The sequence below is a fragment of the Ptychodera flava genome, chromosome 20 (genome assembly GCF_041260155.1).
Source record: "Ptychodera flava strain L36383 chromosome 20, AS_Pfla_20210202, whole genome shotgun sequence".
Taxonomy (NCBI): domain Eukaryota; kingdom Metazoa; phylum Hemichordata; class Enteropneusta; family Ptychoderidae; genus Ptychodera; species Ptychodera flava.
In genome coordinates this window covers 1903803-1922710 of record NC_091947.1, presented here as the reverse complement: position 1 = coordinate 1922710, position 18908 = coordinate 1903803, and the positions used below count along the sequence as shown (strand labels likewise).

Sequence of the window (18908 nt, the reverse complement as noted above, 5' to 3'; positions counted from 1 at the left end):
AAACAAGTTGATATAAAGAATACAAAGAAGAGATTTGGAAATTCAATTCAGGTCACAATTTTTATTAAAACAAGTATGAAGTGACCAGACTATTAACACTGAAGAAAATCATACTGCTTCTTTGTTTTCAATAAAAGTTCTATGTACACACTTCTGTTAATGGTCTGTAAAACGAAAGCACACATTTAAACCATGTTTTCATATTTCTGACAACTGTACTACACAAGATATAGACTGGAAAGACAAACAGCAGACGGATGAAGATATTAGGATCACATCTGCAATGTAAATTGAAATCAATCTTCCCATTTATAGTATCTTTAATCATCTTTCTCATTCTTATGACATGTCAATGGTAAATAAGTGTGTACGCCAGTGAAAATCCTCTGGTTTTGCAAGAGTGTAAATTCTCTGTATCCTTGGACTGTGAATTAGACAGTGGGTTGTGCCACTTCAGTGTGTGGCAGACTCCTTGTCTCCAAGGCTCTGATGACGGTAGTTTGGGTCAGGAATCCATAACGGAATTAATGATTTTAATTTTCTGTGATACTACATAAATGTACATGCTTATTGGTGAAGCAAATGAGAATATTAAGGTAGAATGTGCCTTTGCTACAGATATTCAGACTCCCAAACTTTTCCAATTCTTGTCTGATCTATCACTTGTGGTGGCTCATTTCAAAGCTCTTGGAGTAAGAAAAACTTTCACTGTCTTAGTTATTTCGAAATCGAAAATTGAATTTGTCCCCATATCGTTAACACAAGACTGACGGCCATTTTGAGTTCCAAATATCAGTGCAAATGTCAGCTAATTTGTTTCTCTACAAAAATTTGCGTGTTGACCCTTGATTCTTATTCTTGATTTGGTAAGAGTACGGCTGAAAGATTCATTGAGAAAACTTTGAGCAAATATTTAAGTCTTTCACTTTTGAGGCGCATACTACCTTAAAAGTTAGTTGAGTCACCTAATGGTTCACGCACTGACTAAATCTTCACTAAGTCTTGTATTTGGGACTTGTTCACTAAAGGAGTAGGTGAGAATAAAATGCATCTTTATACAATATATACAATATATCATTAATCAAAGCAATTTACTATGATGTAGATTACTTTTCTATTGGTTTGATTTTGGACCAATGACAGCAATAATTTTCCATGTAGTAGGCTGCAATTTTGTTCTTTTCCTAAATACAATTTCTTATTCTACTCACCAATATGACATTGAACTGGTCCAATAATCATTTTCATTCAAGGTAATACATTACCAGGTCCATGGGACATTTGAGATTTACAAATTTAAGTAGGACCATCCTGAACCACTGATAGTTAGTGGTGGTACCAGGTGTCCAGAATGGGTAAGCGTACCCTGCTAGCATGCTACACCCGTAACAAGTCTTGTTAAATGCCTCATTTTCAAGATGCTAATGCAGGTTGTATTTACACAAAGTCCAATGTTACTGTTGACAGGTGGAGTGCAATAAGCATTCATTATAGAAATAACGGGCGACGCGCTGACCATTAACGTTTATTTGTGGGCAAGGGCGACTCGGAGGAAAGCCAAAAATTAACGGGCGAGGCTTGCCGAGCCCGTTTATTTGGCTTTCCTCGAGCCTGCGCCCACAAATACACGGTAATGGTCAGAGCGGAGTCTGTTATTTCCATTATATTATCAGCGAACCCAAGAAAACCGTCAAAATTTCCGAAAATTTCAGGAGCGAACGACAGCTGGGCCCCAGAAACTGAGCAATACGCAACGCACTGTCACGCGCGCTGTAAAAAATTGGCAAATCCGGAAATATTTTCAGAAAAAAGTATCTCAACTTGACCTACAAGTGCTCCATTTTATTTTGTGATTGATTATGATTTATGTTTGAGCTGTAAAGTTACGATACTTTGAGTTGTTAATCTTATTATTCATATTCACGGGCATGTAAACGAACCATTACTGTGTATTTGTGGTCAGTCACGTGGTTCAGCTCGACCAATCAAAATGCGACGGGCAGGTCATGGTAATATAATTCTCAATAACAACTTTGCATATTGTACATAATTCATTGTGTTGGCCATGCTAATTCTTTGCAACTAGATACACACCAACATACTTTGGGAAGAAAACAAAATAAAATGTATTTTGTTTTCTACAAAAAAAATGAAAATAGTATCATCAACTTTCACTGCCGTTTGCGTTTCAACAGTTTGAGTCCAGTTTGTTGTAGTGTCTCATGGACTCCAGGTGCCGGATGGAAAATTGACATCATTATGTCTTGGTGATATTGAAGGAATTAAGAAATGGAAATGCTCTCATTGAAGAAATGAAAACAATATGGAGACTATGGTTGTCGAATTCCTAATGGAAGCTCATCTTAATAATATCAACACTGGCGTACCCTGATTATGTTTTTTTGTGTAAAATCAACCTTTGCAATTTTAAAGTGATTCTGATACTATTGAAGTCAAAGTAGAAATAAACATATCAAAAGTAAACCTCATAAATACAGCCTAACAAGAAACTGAATACAAAATTATTATTATTAACATTAACAGAAACACTTAAATCAACAAAAAATACAGATAAAGAAAAATTTCACACAGACAGTTTGTACTCTAGGGTAGCTGTTTAAAAGTAATTTGATTTTAAAACATAAGGAAACAGCACATCACAAACCTTTTCAATGCTATTTCCATTTCAATCTCTTAAATTTGATATTTCAAATCTTGCGTGTGACACAGCTTGGCACTTTTTGTGATTTGGACAGACACCTGTTGAGTTAATCTTGAAAAGTAAATGTACTCGATGGATGTGTCCTATCTGAGTAGACTAAATGAACACCCATACAAGACAATTGAAACTGTTGGACAAAAGGAGACATCCTGGTACCTGATGGTACAACATACATCCCTTTGTTTATGATATTTGATGCACAGAAGTTAACTTCTAACAAAATTTAAATTTCCTAGAAATAATTATACCATTTTTGTTTACATTGCATTAAATTACTGTTAACGTTTTAATGTCCTCTTTCAGATTTTAGCTGTTCCCTTGTATAATACATCTTCAAAAATCAAAATGGATGCTGTATGTTTGTTTTAGCAATAGGATGCATGACCTGCTGTGACCTTTCATCTGAGTGCGACCTGGAAATAAATTATTCAGAGTTTACCCAAAGGGTAGCGGGACGGATGAACACTTCTGGAGTAGCTACAAAGTATGTAACATAAATATTCTATTGCTTTTCAGAACTCAAAACATCCTACATGAACACTGAACATGTAGAGGATAGTACAGCCAAGTATGACATTTGCATTTGTGTCACGTTCATTTTATGCTCGATGTTCATTGATTTTTTATAGATCGACACACCAGTTTTGTAGATAAGAAATACAAGTTTTGTAGATAAGTTTGTTGTTACAAAAAATGGAGATGAGAACAAATTAGGACAAGACAGAGGGTAGTGACTACTTAATCTACAGTCTAGAAAACTGAGTGTTGCACATAGACAAATTAATGCATTTTACAATGCTGCAGTCAAAGTGACACACAAAGTCACAAAACTTACAAGCCATGAATCATCGGTAGTTTTACCCTGTGAAAAGCACATGATAAAGACAGTTTCATTACTTTTAGTAAGTGTTTGAGACCTTGATTCAGAACAAAATATCTGCACTTTATTTTTTGTCTGAAGCTGATATATTTAAAGCATCAAATTATGACCATCAAAACATTTACAATTCACATTTCAACTTTATATTAAGAGAAATATAAAAAGCCAAATTCCTCAACTGACGACTACTGTATTTCAATTCTGAATATCAGTCAGCTTGGTTCTATTGCAGGGAACTAGTGTCCATGGAGTGCTGCTCAGTTGATGACGGTATATACTACATGTACAGGTCTTTCAGGTTGACCGTTTACACTCGCATGTTGCCAGAACACAAGGTGCCACTTTATGACGTACATGTATCCCTTCCAAGTAAACAAAAAGGCGATTGACTGCCGACACAGACAACATTGACCACTCACACACAAAAATAGAACTTTAATGTCTGGCTTATCAATGCTTTCTGTGTGTAGTTAAGAAGACAACATGTGCAATGAACATGCAATTGTTCATGGTCAACCTGAAAGACCTGTATGTAGTCTACCCACTGAGTTACCTTTATAAGTTGCAGTCTCATTTTTTTATTCAGACTCGTAAATTGTATCTACAAGAATTTGTGTGTCTTATCAACAAATCCTGTATTTGTCAAATATAAAAACTGGCAACACATACAATCAACTGTTGACCTTTGACGACTTCTCCTGTAACTTAACTAAGCATCAAATTCACCTGCTTCAGGTACATGTACCTGCCAAATCCCAGTGTCAAAATTCTAAAAATTCTCATAGTAGTGTGCAAAGAGAGCTACATCATCTTGAGAGTTGAGTTTGCTACATGCATCCTCCACACTTGATGTCAATGACGGCGGACCACAACTGAATACACCAATCTTGTCAACCTGCAACCAAACACAAAGGATTGGAGTGAGATGATCATGCAAATAACACAATAGACTAAATTTAAGATGTGACACCTAAATATTAATGTCTACTAAGTTTTATTAACATCAATAAATGTACACTGTACATGTATGTCTATCCATCAATCTCTTCCACTATTTCTGTCTGTCTTTTTGTATGCATATATTTATCTATGTCAATCTATCTGTCTACATACATCCAATTGTCTCTCTATATATACTTATCATTTGTGTTTTCATCCTTCCTATTTATCTATCATATATCCATCTGATTGTCTATCCATCTATTATCTATCTATTGCATCTATCTCTATTAATCCCTCTACCCATATCTATCCTTCTATTTACCTAGTACAATTATGTATTTATCTATCATTTAGCTATCAATGTATTGAATAATCTTTCGAATCATACATCTCCCTATCTTATTGATATACAATCCCTCCATCACCTATCTATTGATCATTTGATCTATCCATTTTTTATCTGACCTTTTTCTGCCTTTCTAACCTGATGAACAAACTCCCTGTCTTCTGGTTGACAAGAAAAAAATAGCGCCAATGGCACATGATCACAACTGGCACATTGTGAAACTACTCTATCTCTGGGTGCACCTGTACATGAAATACTGAATGGGTAGGTGCTGCAAGTTTTGAGTTTGTCAGTACATGTACAGACACCCACACAATCATATCATATACATACAGACAAACTCAAAGACAGGCAATCTCAAACCTATAAGAAGAGTTTTCACTGGCACATATACTCTTGCCCATATGGGAGTTTGAATGGGTTAGCTCTACATACTGACATAGAGGAGAAGTTGTTGATTTTGCCTGCACTTCAAATGTTAAAGAATAGCCACCTGGTATTTGTAGCTGACAGCTGGGGAAAAAGTGATATGGGACAAGTATGGATTTTAACTGTAAGCAAATTTTATTCAATATATAAACACTGAACAGTATTAAAAAATCAAAAATCACTGTCAAGGACAGTGTGCTCACATTCAGTTTGAATTGGTCTATTCAAGAAATATTTAAACCAGGAAAAACAAGAATGACAAAAGCAAATAAGGTCTAAAAGGTAGGTACTCGAGGTCATCTTTGGAAACATGCATATCGACTTCTATAGCAATGGGACAAGCAGATCCTAAACGCATAAGCAAATGTCAACAACAAAAAATAGACAGAGAAGGCTTGATAAAAAGAAAAGGTGGGAGTGGTAAAAAAATTGTACAAGGGAGCTGGTAAAAAAGTAATGCTACCTCATAAATCTTCTAGACTCTACCCCTCCTGAATATCAAATGTTCCATCCCTTGGTATTACATAACGCCAGATGACAGGAAATATATTTACAACCTTGGGGAGTTTTTAATTACAATGGATGAGTGTTATCATTCTAATATAAACAGCACTTCAGTTAGTTACAGATAGTGAAATGCCCACATCTGGAATTATCCTGGATCCAAAATTCTCATCAGTTCTTCTACGTCTTACATAGAGTAGTTGCAAAAATTAGTCCGCAATGAAAAAATTTACCTCAGCTTTGTTTTCTCAATCAAATTTTCCTACAAATTGACACCAATATGACAAAATTATGTTCACAGCCTTCAAAACTGTGTCATAATATATCCTGGGTTGGTGTAGGTCATTTAAGGTCACAAACTGAGAAAATTACCTGAACTATACAAATATGGGGGGTTCACATCACTTTGAGCAGAAAATTTATCTAATAACATCCCTCAGGACTTTATACCAAATTACAAAGCTATACAAGTTATTTTGAGAACAAGTTTTCTTGACCAAAAATGACAATATTGTCTTAAAAATACAAATTTGTATATTTCAGGACAATTTCCACATATCTAACTATTGTCATCTCTGTACATCTGTGTAACAAATATAAAAGCTGCCTGTCCAGAGGTTTTAAAAGAAAATACTGTTTAAGATTTTTTGACCAAAAATGACAAAATTGCTCCAAAATAGTAATTTTCCAAATTTTGTCATAATTTCAACAAATTAGAAGAGTAACACCTGCGCAAAGATCCAACCCAAATTTGAAAGTGATTGGGCTGGCAGTTTCAGAGAAGAATTTTTACTGAAAATGAGAAAAATCACCAAAAAATTCAGCAAAAATACAAAATTACGGATTTCTTCACAATATTCATAAAACTGTATAAGGTTCACCTAAGGTACTTGCACAAATTTTCAAAGCAATCAAAACAGCGGTTCTAGAGTTATTAATTCTTGACCATTTCACATTTTGTAAGCTCATTTGCATAATTTTGGCAATGCAGACTTCATTTGAACAAAATCCCATCTATAGCCCAGGATGCATTTAGACACCAAATACCAAGCTGAAACGTGCAGTGGTTTGCGTGTTTTTGATGTTGACGGACATACTGTACGTACGTACATACATACATACATACATACATACATACATACATACACACATACATACTGTCTCGAGACCTCCAGTGTCCCATTGTTTTGTAATATATAACAAGTGTGCCATGAGCTTCTATTTAAAGGAGAGAAACTTCTCAAATAATTTTTTTTCCCTGTAATTTCCTGTGAGAACACATGGACAGATGCTCAGGACTCTATGCTGGTGCTACCTTGATAACTAACCTACAACTTGTAACGTCATTGTCTAACCTGTTCACCCCAATTTCCTGTAGACAGGTCCAAACTGACCATTGATAACAATGGGTTTGGGCTATACCATGGTAGTGAAAGACTGTAACATGTGAGGTCATGGATACTTAATCTCTGGAATGTCAAAGTCTGTATATTGACTCAAGGATGTTTACTTAACAAATGCCTAGGGTCATCTCAAAAGTGAGAATCTAAACTATGAAATATGTTTTTTTTTATTGCTTTTGATGCCCAAAAGAGCATAGAAATATCGTATCTTCGAATCAGCCATCCTGCATATTTCTAACATTCATCAAAACCTAATTTCTGTTCCACAACTCATAAAACAGTCTACAATGCAGGATTGGTGATCATTCCAAAACTACATATATGAAAGACCCCTAAAATCAATTAGTTAAAAAGGGGGGTTAGAAATTTCCCAAAACTATATAACCGCCACTCCGTTTGGCTCCATTTTTCGGAATCGGAACCTTGGAACCAGTCTGAATATCGGTACCAAATATCAACGCAGTCTGTTCAGCAGTTTTTGACTTTTTGTCGTTTACGGAAAATGGACGACATCGGTGAAACTACCCCTATATCACAACTTCCAGTTGTGATAAAAACTAAAATATCTTCTAGAAAGCAACTATGAGCACAAATGTCAGTATTTCAGGTGTCATTTGACATGTCACTTGAACATAATTAACGGTTATGCAAAAGGCTACAGCAACAGGTAGAATTTCACACAAAAAAGCTGTTTATCTTTTATATTTCTAAAATGCAAAGAAAGTGAATGCCTTCATCAAATATACAGATAAATTTCGATAGTAACTGTACAATGCAAGATCCGAGGTACATGAATATTCCATATTGATTAAGGGTCATTAGCATAGAATTTTAATACCGAAACAATGCTCATTAGTGTAATCTGCATATTTGAATATCATTATACCTCGCATCTTGCACTAATAGATAGTAACGGCAGTTTAGTTGGCTAGCTAGGGAGTCCTTCACACCTACATGTATAACCTGTCATAACCTTGTCCTGTTGCTCATTGTCCCATGGATTGATTTTTCCCCTGAAATCGTCAATTTTCCTTCGATGTTTAAAAGCAATCAACTTCAAAACTACTGACAATAAATAAATGTTGCTGTACTTTTTGAGTGTCAGAAAAAAATGAATAAGAAGTCTGAAACTATACATGTACGTTAACTCTTAATGTTGGAATAATATAAAAATATCATGTTCATAAATTAATAAATGGTAAATTCCATGGTGAGGACAACAAGAGCAACTTTCTTTGGTGTTGTGAATATGAATAGTTAAAGAATGTTTCGTGTGAGTTTGAAGAAACCATAGAGATTAAAGCATCCACAATACTGCTGTGTTTACATCTTTTGCTACTTGAAGATGACTTAAAATGACAGATTTATCAAAATGATATAAGTGACACATCTATGTGAAAACAGAGCATCTCACATCTTGGTTAGTTCAGTAAATTCTCGATGGGATTTGAACTCTCAATGTATGGCACCCATGATGGCAGTCACCTAGCAAAGATCTCACAGTCAATACTGCTCGGCTAAATGCCATGCACCCTTAAAAGCTTGGTTCAAAGAATACATCGTTTATCTGGGCAAATAGGTTGAATACAGGGTGCTGACAGTATTGTGGTGTTCAATTAATTTAAAAGGTCTAGAAAATTAAGGGAGAAAGAAATGTCATATGCAAAATAATTTATAAGAGAGTTAAAGAGAGTATAATCCACCCTTGATGAATGAGAACATTTGTTTATGGGGACATAATGTGGTTCACTGAATTATTTAATCATCAATTATTTCTAGTGTCATGCCATAAATAAACCAGATATGAACTGAAAATGCTCACGTGTTTCATTATATATTGCAGTTATGTGTAAATTTTAACCTTTGCCACATGTTTGCAACTTCATTTAAAGTATTATGATCAACGTAATGAACAATAATCACAGCAGATTAGGTAATGTAGTATACAAATATGTAATTAGCTGAAATAAAAATATTAAAGTTCTTTTACTGCTGTCATTGTATCACCACTTTATATAGCAAGTGTAATTACCGTTGGCCAAGTCCTTCAAGCCATATGCCGAGCTGTGAAAGCTCATTAGATATGCAAATTATAAATTAGCTGACTTGAAAATGTGAAATGACTTTTGATATTGTTTTAACCCGGTATAATCATCAATGTACATAGCATGTTTTGCCAACTTTGATCAAGTAAATCCCAGTATATATCCCTAATAAGCAAAGTTCATTAAATGTGTAAATTAGGAATTGGCTTTGTAAAAATGCTTAATGATTTTCAATAATGTTGTATCATGGTATCTGCAATATATGTAGCAAGTTTTGTCAACTTTGGTCAAGTTGATTCAGATATATATCTCTAATTAGGAAAGTTAATTTAATATGCAAATTAGGAATTGGCTGAAGAGAAAATGTTTAATGACTTTCAATAATATTGTGTCTTTAATTTACATAGCAAGTTTCATCAATTTTGATCAAGTCAATTCAGATAAATATCCCTAATTATGAAAATTCATTTAATATGCAAATTAGGAATTGGCTGAAGTAAAAATGTATTTTGACTTTCAATAATATTATATCACAGTGTCTTTGATGTATATAGCAAGTTTCAACAACTACAATCATGTTCATTCAGATATATATCCCTAATTTGGAAAGTTTATTAAATATGCAAATTGGGAATTGGCTGAAGTAAAAATGTTTAATGACTTTCAAAAATGTTGTACCATAGTAGCTTCAATACATGTAGCAACTTTCATCAACTTTGGTCCAGTCAATTTAAATATATATCCCTAATTAGGAAAGTTCATTAAATATATATATTAGGAATTGGCTGCAGTTAAAACGCTTAATGACTTTCAGTAATGTTAAATCATAGTATCTTTAATATACATACCAAGTTTGGTCGATTTTGATCGAGTCAAATCAGACATATATCCCTAATTAGGAAAGTTCATTAAATATGCAAATAAGCAACTCTCTTTCATGTCACCCCTTAATGGTTCCAACTTCTGATATATCTTGGTGTGATCAACATTTGTTGCAAATCTCATCAAATTGTGTGTAGTCGTTTTTAATGTATATCCGTTTTTTCTAAAATCATTAATTATGCAAATGAGCAAAAAGTATGCAAGGCACACCCACCAAAAACTAATCAGTTCTTGCCATTTGCTACCTGAATCTATGTACCAGATTTGATTCTGATCTGATAAGCTGTTTTTGAGATATCGGACCAACAGACAGACAGATGGACAGACAGACAGACAGACATCGCTGGGACATGTGCTCACGTGTTTACACACGTGAGCAAAAAATACCGTCAAGGACAGCGTGCTCACATTTGGTTTGAATTGGTAAATTCAAGAAATATTTAAACCAGAAAAACAAGAATGACAAAAGCAAATAAGGTCTGCAACTTAGGTACTGGAGGTCATCTTTAGGAACATGCATATCAACTTCTATAGCAATGGGACAAGCAGATCCTACATACATAAGCAAATGTCAACAAAAAAATTAGCTTGAGAAGCTTGACAAAAAGAAAAGGTGGGAGAGTGGGGAAAAAATAAAGAGTTGGAAAAATGTACAAGGGATCTGGTAAAAAGTAATGCTACCTCATCAATCTTCTAGCCCCACCCCCTCCTGAATATTAAATGTTCCACCCCTTACATAAGACCAGCTGGCAGGAAATGTATTAACAACCTTAGGGATATTTTAATTAATGCTATGAGTGCTATCATTCGAATGTAAACAGCACTTAAATCAGTCACAGATAGTGAAATGCCTTCAACTGTGAGGGGATAACAACATCTGGAATTATCCTGGATCCAAATTTCTCATCAGTTCTTGTGTGTCTTACATGTAGAAATTGCAAAAATTGGTTTAGCAATGAAAAAATTTACCTCAACTTTGTTTTCTGGATCAAATTTTACTACAAATTGATATTAAATATGACAAAATTATGTTCACAGCCTTCGAAACTCTCTCACAACATATCCTGGGTTGGTGTAGGTCATTTAAGGTTACAAACTGAGAAAATTACCTAAAATATAAAAATTTGGGAGTTTCCCAACACTTTGAGCAGAAAATTTATGTAATAACATCCCTCGGGACTTTTGTACCAAATTACAAAGCTATCAGACAAGTAATTTTGAGAACAAGTTTTCTTGACCAAACATGACAAAATTGTCTTAAAATACAAATTTGTATATATATTTCAGGACAATTTCCACATATCTAACTATAGTCATCCCTGGCCATCTGTACACCAAATATAAAAGCTGTCTGTCCAGGGGCTTTAAAAAGAAAATATTTTTTAAGATTTTTTGACCAAAAATGACAAAAATTGCCCCAAAGCAGTAATATTTCCAATTTTGTCATACTTTCAACAATTCGAAGGGTAACACCCTTGCAAACATCCAATCCAAATTTGAGAGCAATTGGGGTAGCGGTTTCAGAGAAGAATAAATTTTACTTAAAATGAGAAAAATAAACAAAAAATTCAGCAAAAATACAAAATTCGAGATATCTTCACAACATTCATAAAACTGATTGTGATCAACCTGAGGAATCTGTATACCAAACATCCAAAAATTCAGAAAATTGCCCTAAAATTACAAATATGAAAATTTCAATTCAATTTGTATAAACTTGACTGAGGTCATCCTGAGGAACATGTATACCAACTTTCAAAGCAATCAGATGAGTAGTTTCAGAGAAAAACATTTTTTGACAAAAAACTGAAAAAATTACCCCAAAAATAGAAACATGCAAATTTCATCCCAAATTTTAGAGACCTAATTTAGAATACCCTAAGGAACATGCACACCAAGTTTCAACCCAATCTAACCAATGGTTACAGAGTTTTGGCAATTTGCAGTGTTTTTTCTTTTTTCTCCTCATTTGCATATTTTTGACACTGACAAGTTCATTTAAACAAATTCACATCTCCATCCCTAGGTGCACCTGTACACCAAATGTTAAGACAGTAGGTGCTGCGGTTTAGGTGTTTTAGATGTGGACGGACATACATGTACATACATACATACATATATACATACATACATACATACATACATACATACATACATACATACATACATACATACATACATACATACATACATACATACATACATACATACAGACATGCAAATCGGATGCAAATGAACTGATTCAGCTTATACGATAACCTCACATTGGTATACCAAATGTGAGCTAAAAACACTACATCTTGGCAGGAAAGCTGTGTTAGAAACTACACTGTATGTATCCCTTTGTAGCAAAACTTGCCGCATATTGGAGCTGATTGAACTCTGTGCAGTTGTATTAAAAGCACACTTGACCGATACCAGTGACAGGCATATGGCTGAATTCATGAATAAGGATTTTTTGTTACTGTAATTATTACAAGTAACATCTTATCAGTGTTTCATCATTGTGCAAAAAATAAATATTTTACTGGAATCTTTTACAATAAGAGTGAGCAAAAATGCTACTTTGTGACCACAGACATTGTAATGAAAATTAAAAAGAAGGGCTCCAATAAAATAGACAAAATGTTTTTGTCAGAATTTCTGTTAGAAGCTAATACTATGCAAATCATGCTACATTTAGTGACATACAATTATGATGAGTGTTAGTTTAATTTGAGACAGTTACCTATGACAGAGCTTGTACAAAGGTCAGATGCTACTGTGGCATGGTATACAGCATATGGTTGAATATTTCATAAAAATTATATTTGTGTACAAGTGATAGGAAAAGCAGGTGGCTCATGAATCAGGTAAGGGTACTGCAGTTCCTTCTGTCTATCGCTGTTTTTAACAGAAATGGTACTGTGACGATAGATACATGAACACTGAACAGGATTTATTTTTCATTACCTTTAAACACAACTAAGCCCATCCAAAACCCGTGCTGGAGCAGTGAACAAGTACTGCAGCATATATGGAAGTCCGAACTTGTGTACATGTATACTTTAGAAATGGTGTTAAACACGCAATCTGATTTGAAGAGATCGTCGGCTCATATTTAAGAAAGACTGTCTGTCTATGGTGGAATAATGGAATTCTCATTGGCTTTCTATTCACCAAAGACAACCAGAGACAAAATAATAAGATCTACGACAAAGAAGCAGCATGTACAACAGGCAGGGTATGGAGCAGATGGTATGGTAATTGACCAATGCCCCCCCCCCCCCGACACATCCCCTAGCTACCACCACCACCATCACTCAAACCTTGGCCATCCCACATATAATGATTCCTTTACCTCTGCTGACAAGTAACAAGTCATAAACAGACAGATGGAATTGTACCCCCTTGTGTCTATCCCCAGCCTCCCATCCAAGATAAGCAGATCAAACTAAGTTTTGGCCTTGTTCTCTTTACGTATAAATACCAGAACACATGGACATACAAATTTTTCAGCTTATTTTTTTTTACTTCTGTTTGAAAATAACCAGAAGAACAGAGAGGAAAGAAATATAACCAGTCTGACTGTGATTCTGTCCTGGCCTCTTAGTGCACTGACAACTGACACTATAGCAGTAGGAACCTGTAGACAGAGAAGTTGGCATACATGCAGTAATAACAGGCATTCAGCCAGTGTCCTCACCTCATGCTGTTCTTGTACAGAATCCATGATGGAATAGAAATCAGGTCGTCCAAAGTGAGTCACTGCTTGTAATCCGGTAAACAGAGATTTGCTAGACATTGTCTGAAAGTTGCGTTCACAAATATACTGAAAAAAAAAATATAGCGATAAGCTTTAATGTTCCATTCAATCAGTCAATGAGGCTATTAGTCATTTGATTGGCTACTGAAGTATTTGTGGGCATTTTCTTTGGACCTTGTCCTTGTGAGTTTACAGTTGATATCAGTGTCTATTGATACACTGTGTAAAACATTCAGAAAGTTCAAAGATTGAAGCAAAAATTGAACCAGTTTCACCAGAGGGCATTTAAAGAAAAGAAAACAATGACATAGCATTTACAATATGTTCCATGAGTTTTTTATTTGAGCACACATTAATGGGGAAAGACTAGTATTTGAACTTTGACCTACCAGCATTGTAGTCCTAAGGTCAAACTTCTGATAAAACTGGGTGATAAAAATGTGAGTATCAACCAGGTTGCTTTCGTCATCTCTCTCAATGTTGCGTAAGATATCCATCATCCATTCAAACTGACGCTGAGTTCTCGTCACCCAAAAGAAGTAGACCTAACAGCAAAAGTCAAAATATTTATTCAGCTTGTCAAACAGCATTCTTGGAAGGTGACCTCTTTTACCTCGAAGAAGACATGAGTCTGTGACAAAAACACTTCCTGTGCTAAAGCTGTATAGGTCAATTGTACGGGTTGGTCATTTTATGTGACCTTACATTCTGATCCTTTCATCAACCAGTTTGATTTGCAACTCTCTGTAACAGGCTAACTGTATTCCCTGAATTCTGATGCACGAGACCTGCATGTGAAGTCATACTAACTGGGTCATAAACATGGCCAATTGCTTATCATTTGGATGTGATGACTGCTTGGAATAATGACACTCACATTCAAGAAACCTGATTAAAAATTGTTACATTTTAAAATTCCTACATCATTTGGTTTAGCTGTCTCAGTCAGGTATACTACAAGGTCTCCTGACTGGTATATTTCAAAATAGAGAAAGCAGTTTTAACTTTCTACTGTCTTTAGCCATGCAGAACACAGCCTTGTTCTCCTTACTGATACTATTCACACATTCAGGGATTTGTCTTTTAAAAAGTTTATCAAATAAAGCACATAACAATAGCAACAATTGTTTTTTACTCAATTTTAGATGAAGTCAATGAGGCATCATGGTACCATAGATACCAAACTCATTATCATTCAAAACCCAAGCAAGACCATGGTTTTCTGAACATGAGAAAAACACTTCACTTCTCCTTGATGAGCCAGGGGGTATTAATCCTATAATTGGGTAGATCACATGATGGATGATGGATGTAATAAAAAATTCATGCATATTACAGGTACCTACTTTCTTGCACAGAAACTGGGCACTGGTCTTTGATTGGTGAACAACATCTTTCAGAATAGAAGCAAATGGGGTGACACCAATACCGGCTCCGATCAGTACAGACACTTCATACTTGTTCCAATCTTGGTGACCCTCTCCAAACGGACCATCCAAATACAGCTGAAAAATTAAGCTAACATTTCTAAAGTTTCTTGCAACAGAATAATTGTAACTCTGGAAACCTTACAGTATCTGATCTCCTCACCAAATATTCTGATTTAGAAATATTATTTTTAATAAGGTGATCTGAACTTTGTGGAGGCACGCATAGAAAACTAATGCTTGTGACAATAACTTTAATGTGCAGTTGCGACTTAAAGAGATATCCAATGAGAAAATAGTCATCCTTTACAAAATGTTTGTTATTTCTTCTGTTCAAAAAGTGCACCCAAATGGACTATTTGCATTACCTTTGGATATTTCCCATCAGTAACGTTGTCCGGGTCGTACTTCTGTTGCAAATTCATGGTCCAGGGCCCTACAGCTCTGACGTACACACTAAGTTTATCTTCATGAGGTGCTGAAGTCAATGTAAAAGGATGGTATTCATGCTCTCCAAGCGCTGCACTAGACAGTCGAATCCACTGACCAGACTTGTATTCAAAGTCTTTTGGCCGTTTCCATTCCAGGTAAGTCACACCTGTCCCGTGTAAACACAGAAAAAATGGGAGAGGTAGGAAAAAAATGTAAGAAATCTGGAAACAACTTTTGAATCATCAAGCATGGCATAATCTGGCGTATTTACTATATGTACATTACATGGATGAGGTGCATTACAACATATTAAGCAGATGCTCACTCGCTGATCTATTAAATGAAGACTAAGTGAAATTTCCCAAAATAATTGAACGAGACATTACGGGAATGCTCCATTAACTTAGGAATACCCTACTTCCCTAGAGGATCAATTTCACAGACCTGCCTTGCCTACAATGGCACTACAATGGCACCAGCTGGATTAGATAAACATAACAATGGAACATTCACACCTTGGGGATTAAAAGTTTTCTGTTTGTCACCAGAGTTGCTCAGGCAAGGACTCGGGTTTCAGGTACCATGCAAGTTAATGCAATCGTCCCCTAATGAATACATAATTGGACTCATATTTTATTGTCTTATTTACTTTAAGTCTGGCTAATTGTGCAAACAACTATAACTAGAATTTACCCCAGGTATATTGAATCACACACATTCAGAAAATACAAATTCTTTTTCACCAATGAAAGCTGCAAAAAGACAAATGGAATCTTTCAAACAATTTAATCTGCCTAAAGAAGCAAACCCTATTGCCTAGTATGAACTGCACAAGTTACGGAAAATATGGATACTTTTAGCATGGTTTAATATTTAAATCTTTGTGATTACTAAAATCTACCACACTCACTCACTTAAATGTCAACTCTGTAACTTTGTCTCTGACATAGTACAAAATTCAAAACATAGTACTGTACATGAAACTTTTAAAGACTTATCATTGAGTAAAATGGGAAAAACATATTCAAAAAGAAATAAAATTGGCAAATATTATGCTTTTGGTGTATTGGTCAATGCTACTTTTTGGCTACAAACTTTTCTTGGGCTCAATTACTCAACATCCAACAATCAGCACAGATTTTCAGTCTAGATCATATTAAATTACAGGATAGTACTTAATGGACTACAGGTACTATCAAAGTCTACAACAGCTGCCTGTCAAAGCACGCATTGAGACTGACAGTTCAAAATCTTGTTGACAGCTTTTAGAATATAGTGTTGCACCACTTTATCTGACTGATATGATTGAGATGTACACCCATACCTGTCAAGAGACAGGAATGTTTGATGCCACCTCAGGAAACATTCAATAAAGCATATGGGGAGAGAGTATTTTCTGTCTGTGTACATTCTCTCTGGAACTTATTGCCACTTGAAATTTGCAATGCTTGTTCTGTTGACTGTTTCAATGGTGGTTGTGAGACTCACCCTCTGATTTCATCCTCTTATTCAATAATATTACTAATTTAGTTGAAGGGTCACCGTATGTAAGCTAGCCTTCCAGCATAATTATTTAACTTTGACTGCTTTTTAACACTGTATATTTTTCATCATTTCATCATATACTTTCTCCAATTTTGCTTGGATTTTATCAACTTTAATGTGCAAATTGCACTGAGAGGTACGTGCAGGGCATTTTTAAATATATAAATGACAATAATCATAATCATAATCATACTCATACACCTGTGGCCACTTTACTGTTGATTAAGCCCACTTGATGCAGTCATAAATTCTGTTTCTACTATCTGGGGTTGTAAATGAGAGTTTATGATTGGCACCATGTGTTCAAGATTGCGATACAATGTAACATTACCTTGCACTGTTCCATGTACAAGTCTTGTTTATTTCCATTTCCCCGGACACACTATCTCTTTGGGACACACAATTTTGCTTCATGCTCTAGCAGTGATCTCATAAAAGAGTGTTGCCTCAATAAACTAATTATCGCATAGATGCTTTTATGAATGGAAGTGGTACCTTGTGTCTCAATTTTTAACACAGGGTGCCAATGGTTAGCTTTCATTTACAACCCATAACAGGGTCTGTTTCATCTTTATACAAACAGGATTTCAGACTGTATCATGAAGGCTTAAACAACAATAAAGTGGCCATGGGTGTAACAGCATATGCATGTAAATGGTCTCACCTGATGGAAGAATTTCAGACTTGACAATTGGGACTTCAACTCTCTTCCGGCTAATACTGACCAGCTTGTCCAGAACATACAAGATAAGCGGTCCGAGCAAGAAGTAATGGAAGATGGGTTCAATGACCAGTCGACCACTGCCATGGAGGATGGTCAGTATGTACATTGGGATGTAGAGTTTATGGGTGATCCAGAAAGCATTGTAGACATAGCGACGTGTTATTGGCAAGGCAAATACCATCAAAATCACCATGACAACTACTAACATGACTCCTGTCACACCTGTAAAACACACAAATGATTGTGATAACAGTATTATTTTCAATGACTCAAATTGCAATCTACTAATTTCATTGTTATGTACGCACAGCAGGTCACATTCTTGCTGATTTAAGTCAGGACTTCAGTAAAATATAACATTCTAGATACACTTTGAAAGACATTGGGACAATTAAATGATTTCCAGGCAACTAAAATTTTTGTACAAACCAAATAACTTTGACACAAAGAACTTTTCATTCAATAACACCGCTAGGAACTTTAGAAGTTTATTTCCCAGACATTTGGAGATATTGGTGCTATATCACAATATCTGAGTGAAAAGGTAAGTTTGACAATCACAGCTTTGTAGTAGTTCATTCACAGTGAATGGACTGATGGACCTCTTACTTGTAATACACAAGTTTCTGAAATAGACAAATTTGGTACAACGGTATCCTGATTCAAATCTTTCTAAAGCCATTGAATACAATAAATTTCAAGTCATGTAATGGATTACTATATATCTTGCAAGCTAGAAAATTCTAGCAAGGTTCTACACTCACAATATACTTGCTAGAACAATTTTACACCATTGTGGTAGGCAAGTGGATTAATAATCAACAAAATGAGGATGGGCAGTTAGCATGTGATAATTGTTTTGATCAAAGCAGGAATGATAAA

General features: G+C 35.1%; 1 protein-coding gene across 2 annotated transcripts in view; it reads right to left on the bottom strand.

The window, feature by feature from the left end:
• Window positions 1–41: 41 nt before the first annotated feature.
• Window positions 42–18908, bottom strand: part of LOC139119736 (dual oxidase 1-like) — a 49969-nt gene continuing 31102 nt past the window's right edge. For both annotated transcript variants that reach the window (XM_070683610.1, XM_070683611.1), the window contains 6 exons: window positions 17967–18248; window positions 15694–15923; window positions 15245–15403; window positions 14288–14443; window positions 13839–13964; window positions 42–4497 (listed from right to left, as the gene is read on the bottom strand). In XM_070683610.1, the coding sequence (XP_070539711.1) occupies window positions 4372–4497; window positions 13839–13964; window positions 14288–14443; window positions 15245–15403; window positions 15694–15923; window positions 17967–18248 (1079 nt within the window). In that variant the 3' untranslated portion in view covers window positions 42–4371. The remainder of the gene's footprint in view (window positions 4498–13838; window positions 13965–14287; window positions 14444–15244; window positions 15404–15693; window positions 15924–17966; window positions 18249–18908) is intronic.